At 48.3% G+C, this 10,218-nt stretch overlaps 1 protein-coding gene across 2 annotated transcripts; it reads left to right on the top strand.

Annotated features, from left to right (window-relative positions):
- Window positions 1-4,499: 4,499 nt before the first annotated feature.
- Ccl24 (C-C motif chemokine ligand 24) lies at window positions 4,500-7,668 on the top strand. Of its 2 annotated transcripts, XM_021187148.2 has the most exons (4): window positions 4,500-4,645; window positions 4,859-4,976; window positions 6,639-6,840; window positions 6,931-7,668. In XM_021187148.2, exons 1-3 carry the CDS (start codon window positions 4,573-4,575, stop codon window positions 6,805-6,807), a joined length of 360 nt encoding a protein of 119 aa, XP_021042807.1. In that variant the 5' UTR covers window positions 4,500-4,572; the 3' UTR covers window positions 6,808-6,840; window positions 6,931-7,668. The 2 variants fall into 2 exon arrangements, with proteins under 2 accessions (XP_021042807.1, XP_029389694.1); XM_029533834.1 differs by having other exon boundaries at window positions 6,639-7,668.
- Window positions 7,669-10,218: the final 2,550 nt, after the last annotated feature.

The raw sequence follows: 10,218 nt of genomic DNA, 5'->3' as shown, positions 1-10,218 counted from the left end.
GAGAGAGAGAGAGAGAGAGAGAGAGAGAGAGAGAGAGAGAGAGAGAGAGACTGAGCTCAAGGGCCGCCTGCCTCCGTCTCTCAGACCTTGTCACACCTGACTCCCAGCCCTTCTCTCCCCTCTCCTCCCTTCCTTCTCTACCCTTCCCCTCGCTTCCTCTCTTTCCTTCTCTCTCCTCTTCCTTCTCTTTCCCTTCCATCCACTCACTATCTTAAGGCATTTCATTAAACAGCCCAGGCTGAACTGTAGCCCTCCATACAGCCCAGGCTAACCTTGAACTTTCAATCTCACTGCATCAGCTTCCCAAGGCTCAATTGTAGGCATGTGCCAACAAGCCCCACTCCTCACTCCCCCTTTGAACCTTCTTCCTCTGCCTGTCACACCCCAGCCCTTCGAGAGAGAGGATACAAGTTCCCATGTGGGGGACCAGGGTTACTGACCTGGCATTGATGTCTTTGTTCATCTCCCTGCATAAGATTCCCATTTTCCCTTTGTAGTGATGGATGTAGGAGGCATCGACGCGCCATCAATGCACGTGCAAGCAAGCATCAGAACCTGAGTTCAAATCCCTAGCGCCCACATGTGTGCTGTGTATGTGGGGATGGTCCATCTACAATCTCAGCACCTGGGAAGTGAAAACAGGGGACCCCTGAGGCGAGGTGGCCAGTCAGAGTAGCTGAACCAGTTAGTTCTGGGTACAGTAAGGAGCCCTGTCACCTAACAGAAGGCAGGGAGTGACTTGGGAAGATATTCACTGTCCACCTCTGGCCTTCATAGGCATACATGCTGTGTGTACATGTGCCAGTGCATGTGTGTGTACACAAGTACATGCACATGTGTGCGTGCGCACACATACATACACACACACTGGTACAAACACACACTTTTGCACACCACACTCACACATATATATATGCAAAAACAAAACAACAACAAGGGTTGGGAGCCTCCAACCTACTCTTCTAGATTGACTATAAATGGGGTAGAGTGGATGGCATTTTAAGTCCTTGGAAAAACCCCTAAATGTGTTTGTAATCGGGGACACACCGCCCACAGCAAGGCATCCCACTGATGACCTTTTGCCAACCCACTCAGGTTACAACATTAGGCCCTGAGCATCCCTGCCCTGCCCTGCACGTCTCTCCCCAGACATCCCTGATTTTCTACTTCTTCTTCCTGCCACGTGTTACTACATCAGGGCCCAGAGTGACAATGGGCTTCTCCTCCAAATTGCTAAGCAGCAAAGCCTGGGGTGGACACTGGAAAATGGAACTATTTGGGGCTGGGGCTGGGGCTCAGAGATAGTTCAGGAAGCGAGTACTTGCCGTCCAAGCATGAAGACCCGAGTTCTACCCCTAGAACCTAGGCAAAGGCAAGAACCAGTCCCAGAGACCTCCTCATATTTGTTACAGCACACCAATTTCCTCCCCTCCCCACAACAAATGCTCTATCTATCTATCTATCTTTTTTTTTTTTTTTTGGTTTTTTCAAGACAGGGTTTTTCTGTCTAGCCCTGGCTGTCCTGGAACTCACTTGGTAGACTAGGCTGGCCTCGAACTCAGAAATCCGCCTGCCTCTGCCTCCCCAGTGCTGGGATTAAAGGCGTGCGCCACCACGCCCGGCCTCTATCTATCTTTTAAGATGGGTTTTAGCATTGCAAGTTTATAACCCCAGTGCTGGAACAGACAGACAGTGATCCCTGAAGTTCCTTGGCCAACCAGTTTAGCCAAACCAGTGACCTCCAGGAGCTGTGAGAAACCCTGTCTCAAAAACCAAGGTGCCCGAGGCTGGAGAGATGGTTCAGTTGTGAGGAATGCTCTTGCAGGGGACTCTAGTTCAGTTCCAAGTCTCCAAGCTGGACAGTTCACAACTGCCTATAACTCTGCCTCCAGGCAGAGTTCGAATGCATTCACATGTTCACCTGTGTACATACATGTATACACAGGGTACATACAACACATACGTCACATGATATACATTGACAGAAAGGTAATGACCAGAATAGATTGTAGGCATGCTAGTTACTGCCCTGACCACTGATCTCATGTTGTATGTTCAACAAACTATTTTTCCTATCCAAAAAAGAAAATGAAAGTTGGAAAATCACTAAGTAAACATAAAATATTTTAAAGCCAAGACTCAAGAAACAGCGCCGCAGGCAACAGGGCTTGGGCTTCTTCCAGAGGACCCAAGTTCAGTTTCCAGCCCTTGTTACTGGGTCTGCTTATGACTCCACTTCGGGTTATAATCTAGTTCCATGGGGTCTGATGCCCTTTTGTAACCTCCCCAGGTACCTATATACAATGCGTGTATGTGTGTGTGTGTGTGTGTATGTGTGTGTGTGTTCTCTTTCTGTCTCACACACTCTCTCTTTTCTCTCTCTTGCACACACTCTTTCTCACACACTTTTTCTCTCTCACACACACACACTTTCTCTCTTCCCTATCTTACACGAACACACACTCTCACATATGCACACTCACGCACACATACACACACACACACACACACACACACACACACTCAGCCCCGAGTGCATGATGGGTATCTCTGTGACTTCTCTCATTTGTGGTGCCCGGTTTCTCCCTGCTGGCTGAGGCAGAGGCAGGGGCTGAGGCAGGTAAGGTTGCACTGACTCTTTCACTCTCTAATGGAAGGCCGTGTCGGCACGTGGCATCCCTGGGGCTGTGGCTCAGTTGGGAGAGTACTTGCCTGACATGCACGAAGCCACAGATTTGGTCCCCAGAATGGAATAAAACAAGGCATGGTGGTGAACCCCCGTGGTTCAAGTCCTGAGGAGGGGAGGCAAGAGAATCAGGAGCTCAAGGCCATCTTGGGCTGCATGAGATCCTGTCTTAGAACAAACCAAACCAAACCAAATAACAACAAAAGGGGAGGACCAAGGGGGAGAGATGGGAGGACGGGCAATGAGTCTGAGAGTAAGTATCTGGATTCCTCTATGTCTGTCTTGCCTTCTGAGCTCAACTTCCTGAGGACCTGGTGCTCCCATCCTAGCTCTGGTCACCCTAGGTACTAAACTCTGAGATCTCTGGCCTAGGGGAAATTGTCTCAGAGCTGATCAACATCTTATTTAGTCTAAAAAGGCTAGGCACAGGACTGGGGACTTGATGGGCACAAAAATAAAATGTTTTTCTATATACCTGTCCACGATAACACATGCTTAATAAAAAGTTTAATGGGTGGATGATGGATCTATAATGGGTAGATGGATGGATTGATGGATAGATTGATGGACTAGTAGGTGAATGGATGGACAAGTGCATGGATGGATGACACATGAACCAGTCATGAAGGCATTGGTAGTTGTCTAGAGGATTGCTAAATTTGGTTACCCACATGGACAAATTAAACTTCTGGGAACTGCAGAAAACCAAGCCACAGAGAAAGAAAGCTACCATTTTATCTTTTCAGGGCATGAAGGCCCTAAGTTCAAAGTCCTTAAATGGATGCAATCTTGGGTATTTTATAGGGTCCCAGGGTCCTCCTCTCTCCTCTATTGGTCCTGTTTAGATACCTACCCCTGTGTCTTCTTACCATCTCTCATCCCAATGTCTTCTGGGAACAAGCTGTCATCTCAGAGAGCCTGCTTTTGCTCCTCTTAGTCCCCATTAGATGGATAGATGGATGGGCAGGTAGAGTGAGGAATGGATGGATGGATGGATGGATGGATGGATGAATGGACATATAGATCAATGGAAGAATGGGTGGAAAGATAGATGGACAGGTAGATGAATGGATGGATAGATGGGTGGACAGATAGATGTATGTATGTATGTATGTATGTATGGACAGGTAGATCAATGGATGGATAGCTAGATCAATGGATGAATGGGTTGAAAGATGGATGAACAGGTAGATGAATGGATGGATAGATGGTTAAATAGGTAGATGTATGTGTAAATGTATGTATGTATGTACAGGCAGATCAATGGAGGGATGAATGGATAGATAGATAGATAGATAGATAGATAGATAGATAGATAGATAGATAGATAGATAGATAGATAGATGGATAGGCAGATCAATAGATGAATGGATGGAGGATGGACAGGTAGATGGATGGATAGATGGATGAATGATTGGATGGATAGACAGATAAATCAATATATGAATGAGTGGACAGAAGGCAGGGAGATACGGAGGACTCTGCTCACTATGCAGCTACAAAAACCGAGGCTCAGAGAACCAAGTAACTTGCCCAGGATTTCACACAATAAGCCACAGAGCCAAGTCATCTAAAACATTTTCCCTTGGCTGTGGCCCAGGCAGGATGACAGCCCTCCCCCAGCTTTCTCTTGCCAGATCCCCAAATAATTGCTGACTCCACTGGACAAGAAATGGGCAACAACTTCCCCATTTTTTGGACCACAGAATGCTCAACGATTTTCTAGGAAGTTCGTGGGGGAGAGGGCGGGAGGGACACCAGAGCCTCAATCTCCTGAGCTGTCCATATAAAGACCAGTGGTAGGGAGATCGGGGTGCCCTCATATCTCCAGGATCTCTTTCCTGCACCCCAGCTTTGAACTCTGAGCTGTGCCTGACCTCCAGAACATGGCGGGCTCTGCCACGATCGTTGCCAGCATCCTTCTCCTGGTAGCCTGCATGTGTTGCATCTTCCCCACAGGTGAGACTTCTGGCCCAGCATGGGGCTGCTGGTAGCAAAAGCTTCTAAGGCCATGGCTGGTTTGGCACAGTGAAGGGTGAGGGAACCAAGAAGTCTGGAGTTGGGGCTAAGGGAGACACTAAGTGGCCTGGGGTATAACAGGCTCTGTGTCTGCAGTTAAGAGCGAGCTTACGGCAGGCTGGATATTGACGTGATTCTTCTCTTTCCTTTTAGATTCTGTGACCATCCCCTCATCTTGTTGCATGTCCTTTATTTCCAAGAAAATTCCAGAAAACCGAGTGGTTAGCTACCAGTTGGCCAACGGCAGCATCTGTCCCAAGGCAGGGGTCATGTGAGTATCTAACGTAAGAACTCCAGGGTCCCCGAGGAGGTCCAGCCCCGGGCATCTCTGAAGAAGGCATTAGGCTTCATGAACTTCAGCTTCCTCACCCAGGAAACTAGGGGGGAGAGCAGGGCAGGGAGGTAGGTCAGTTGGTTGTATGCTTGCTTAGGATGCATGAAGCCCTGCGTGGTTCCATCCCAAACATCACATAACAACCAGGACATGGTATAGGCCAGTAATTCCAACACTCAGGAGGCTAAGAACATCCACAAAGTACCAAATGTAGGCAAGGCATTGTGCATGGAGAGAAATACATGATAAACCATTAGTCTAACTAGTCTTCTCAAGGATTTCATATGACAATGCCAGAAAGCCTGCTTGGAATCCCCCAGGGAGGGGTTAGGGTGTAGCTCAGTGGTAGAGCCCCTGCCTAGAATCCCCCAGGGAGGGGCTGGGGGCGTGTCTCATCAATAGTCTACTTTCCTATTATGTAGAAAACTCTGGGGTTCATCCCCAGCATGGCAAAACCAAAAACAATCTCACTGAGAACATAGGACTTTTTGCATTTTACTGAAGGTAGTTGAGGCTCAGTAAGACCTCGGGCTCAAGGCTGCATGACCACCCAGACCTCTAAATTCCACGTAGCTTCAGAGCCACCTTTTCACCTGGGGTAACAAGCATGACCTCGTGTCTTAAGCTGTGCTGTACAGGGGGAATGACATGTTAGTATTCCCCAGCTGACATCAGAGTGTCCCTGAGAGCTGCCACCAAAGGGGTCATCCGGGGCTCCCCTCTCAGCTATAGCCTGCCCAGGAGCCATGTTTCCATGCCTAGTGTGATCTGGTGACATTTACCTTTAAAAAATGGGTATGTGTATAGATGGGCTAGACATACGAGTGTCTAAGTCATGTGTGTGCATGCCTGTGGAGACCAGAGGCTAATCTTGGGTGTCACCAAGTATACTGGGCACCTCCTTCAAAATAGAAGTCTCTTTTTTAAAAAAAAAAAATTAAGTTTTGTGTGTGTGTGCGCGTGCGTGCACACATGCATGCATGCAGCAGAACATGTATAGTTCCAGAAATAGAACTCCCAGGGTATCAGGCTTGACAACAAGCACTTTCCCTGCTGAACCGTCTCTGGCTTCCTCACCGGCCCAGAACTCACCAAGTAGTGTAGGCTAGCTGGCGGCTGGCAAGCTCTGGGGAATCCCCCATGTTTCTGCCTCCTCACTGCAGAGATTACAAGCTCATGCCGCCATGCTTGGAGTCCTGACCACTGAACTTGGATGCTCACAGTTGCAAGGCAGGCATTTTTTTTACCAGCTAAGCTGACCTCTCAGATCTGTTTTCCTGCTACAGATCAGATATAGACCATATCTGTATCGCCATATCCAACATCATACTTGAAAGGCAGAACCTCCTTTGTCTCACAGGGGAGCCACGGAATAAGTGCGTATCCGCGCACTCCACCATCCTGTCCCCCAGTGGTAAAACACAGAATTCGTAGAGAAGTCTCATGTCAGGGGCGTCCTAGCGCCAAGGGCGAGTGAGCAGCTGAGACTTCCTCATGAAGGGAATCATGAAGGGAGCAGCGATCACTTCCTCATGAAGGGAAGGTTCGTCTCCGCACCTGGCAGGACTTCAAACTAAAGCCTGCACTTCTTTCCTACAGCTTCATCACCAAGAAGGGCCATAAGATCTGTACTGACCCCAAGCTGCTGTGGGTTCAGAGGTACATACAAAACCTGGATGCCAAGAAAAACCAGCCTTCTGAAGGGGCCAAGGCAGTGGGAGCCAAGTTTGCCATCCAGAGACACCGTGGCAACAGCACCAAGGTTTAGTCGCCTCTCCTCTGTTCCTGAACTTGGACATAGGTATTGATGCTTTACCAGGCTGCTCTGGGCTTGACAGACCAGCTGGGGTGAGGTCTGAGTTCATTTCCCCATTCTCAGCATTTCTTTCAGGGATTGTGCTTATTCTGTGAGAACCTGAGCGAGCTGCCAGCATGCCAGAGCTCTGGTGTTTCCTGTGCTGAGTGAGAAGGTTCTAGAAGAATGATATCGGTCGTCCTGTGCTCTCCTCTTGTGTAGCTCAAAGGCTTCGGCAGAGCCCAGGTGCATGAGTCCCGCGTCCCTGCAGGTGGACCTTGCTTGCAGCTGGTTTCTACCGGGTTCTTGTCTTAGGGTGGGGCCTGAGGGCTGTCTGTCTGTCCACCTCCGGGGGAAGATCTGTCAACAGCAGTAACTCCCACGCATGCTGATGGGGATTCCAGGCTGGTCCCATCCCCAGAACTTGGAACAGATAAAAAGTCGGCAGAAACGGAGGATTTCAACGGCAGCATTTTTAACCCCATCAGTCTTTGTAAAGCCGGAGATGTAGCTCAGTTGGTGGTGTTCTTGCCTAGTGTGCACAGGGCATTGGGTTTCAACCGCAGCACTGCAAAAACTAGGCATGATGGTACATGCCTAAGAAGATCAGAATTCCAAGCTTAGCCAGACACCCCAGAAGGCAGAGGCAGGAGGATCTCTGTGAGTTCAATGCCACCCTGGTCTACATACCAAGCTCCAGGACAGCCAGGGCTACATAGAGAGACCTTCTCTCAAACACCCTTCCCTAAAAATAAATTCAAGGCTACACAGCCACACAGAAAATTTGAGGCCAGCCTGGCCCAAGGTCTCTCTCCTCCTGCTGCCAGCATGTAGAGCTCTCAGCTACCTCCCCAGCACCATGTCTGCCTGAAATGGCACCGTGCTTTCCGCCATGATGATAACAGACTGAACTTCTGAAACTGTAATCCAGCCCCGATTAAATGTTTTCCTTTATAAGAGTTGCTGTGGCCATGGTGTCTCTTCATATCACTAGAAACCCTAACTAAGGCAGGTTCTGAGACTAAATTTCACATAAAACTTCCAGCATACACGTGAAAAGCCAGGTATGTGTGGGAGTGGCTGTGGCCTGTGCTGGGCCAGAGGAAGAGAGAACCTGGGGAGATGACAAACGAGCCAGCTTTGCTAGAAGAAAGGATGAGCTTTGGTTACACTGACAGACCCTATCTCATAGGAAGCGGGGACATAAAAGAGGGGAACTCATCATGTCCTTCTCTGACCTCTGCATATTCACATCCTAATGTGTGCACCCACAGACTCACATGCACGCACATGCTTCCACATGCTGGCACATGAGTACATACATATATAATAAACAAATAATATAAAAATAAAGATAAAAAGAAGACATGATACAGCTGAAGGCAGAGTTCAATCTTCTAGGCCCTCCCCTCTGAGCTAGCCCTCATTCTGACACATGCCATTGATCCGTGTCAGGGAAAAGTGAGTTAATAAGAAAAACAAAAGTTCTGAGAAAACGAACTGAGAAGGCGGTTCTAAAAAGGAGAAGTGCAAATGGCCAGAAAATACATGAAAAAAAAAAAAAAATCCACTATCCTTATTTAGCCACCAGGGAGCTGAAAATCAAAGCACTTAGATTCCATCTCACCCTGCAAGATGGTTCTCACTAGAAAAACCGACAGGGGCAGGAAAGATGACTCAGCAGTTCAGAGCACCCGTTGCTCTCCCAGAGGAGCTGAGTTAAGTCCCCAGCATCACAGGGCAGCTCAGCAGCTCCTAACTGTCTGTGACTTCACTCCCAAGGGATCCAACACCCTCATGAAGACATACATACATGCAGGCAAAACAATTTACAGAAAAAATGTTTTTATAAAAGAAGAAGAAGAAGAAGAAGAAGAAGAAGAAGAAGAAGAAGAAGAAGAAGAAGAAGAAGAAGAAGAAGAAGAAGAAGAAGAAGAAGAAGAAGAAGAAGAAGAAGAAGAAAGGAAGCAGGTTGAGCAACTCATAGTGAGCGAGGAATTCAGCAGCACCCGCCGTGACCTCTGCATCAGCTCCACCTCCAGTTAAGTGTCCGTGATTCACTGAAGAACAAAATGAGTGTTTTATTCTGCAGAAGTCCAGCATGCTGGGGTCTCCCAACACCAGCACAGAGAGACAACCAAGTGTGCTCACAGGCCTGATTTAAGGCACATTAGGGCACTGGGGTAGGTGACCCTTATCTTACTCCATCTCTAGGGGCATTCCATTACCAGCGTGGGGGGCTGGAAACTGTTGCTGAGGAAGTAGCTGGGGAAGTCTGGAAACTGCGGCTGACCCATTGTCCTTGCCCCAGGACAGTGGAGGGGCAGCTTCTGAGGCCCGGACCTGCCTGGAATTGCCCAGTTCTTGGAAACAGAGATGTAGGTGTAAGACTTGCGTGGGGAGCCCTCCCACTTTAGTCTCGAGAAGGCGACGCCCAAAAACCATGAATAAACCATCTTGATGTAAAAACAGGAGGTAGTTTAACGGCAGAGCTCCTGGCCGATGTGTACCTCACGCAGGAGGTAGAGGCTGGAAAGCTAGGGGTTTTTGTAGGGGGAGGGGCCTGGGCTAGCAAGAATTGGCGTGGTTACCCGTGATTGGCTCATTTAAACGTACACATTTGCAGGATGGTACCGTGCAAGTCAGGAATGCTAGGAGACCTGAGGGGCGGGTTAGGGGAACATTTGGTTCAGTCCCAGGAATGTTCCAACAATGGCCTGCCTGGGTGTGCCCAGGCCTGTCTCACTGTGTTCTCCGCCTCAGGCTTCCGAACTTACAAAAAACTATTTCTCTGGACATAAGTTGCATGAATCCCAGGCCTTAAATTTCATTTTAAATTTCATTTCCCTTCATAGGCCTAGTCTCCTTAACTGCCAGTTTGAAACCTACCATGGAGTCAGCTTAGCCTTCTCACAGGTTCCTGCCCTTTTTGAGCTCCTGTCTCCACTTTCTTCAGTGATGAACAGTGATATTGAAGTGTAAAACCTATCAACCCCTTCATCCCCACTCGCTTTTGGTTGTGGTGTTTCATCGCAGCAACAGAAACCTAAATAAGACACTAGGCAAATACAATTGAGCCATACATGTCCTCGGCCCTAACTCCTAAGTGACTTCAAGTCCTGTAGAATACACCTATATACTCAGGGTGCCGTGGGAATTGCCCAGCTGCCATATTTGCCTGGCTAGTCATGTCTCAGAACAAGTGCATGCCCTAGGCAACTGGCAGCTTGTTTTTTTATTAGTCAGGGTTCTCTAGAGTCACAGAACTTACAGATAGTCTCTATGTAGTAAAGGAATTTATTGATGACTTACAGTCTGCAGTCCAAATCCCAACAATGGTTCAGTAGTAGCTGTGAATGGAAGTCCAAGGATCTAGCAGTCGCT

The sequence above is a fragment of the Mus pahari genome, chromosome 23 (assembly GCF_900095145.1).
Source record: "Mus pahari chromosome 23, PAHARI_EIJ_v1.1, whole genome shotgun sequence".
NCBI classification, from domain to species: domain Eukaryota; kingdom Metazoa; phylum Chordata; class Mammalia; order Rodentia; family Muridae; genus Mus; species Mus pahari.
This window is presented reverse-complemented; position numbering and strand designations above follow the sequence as displayed.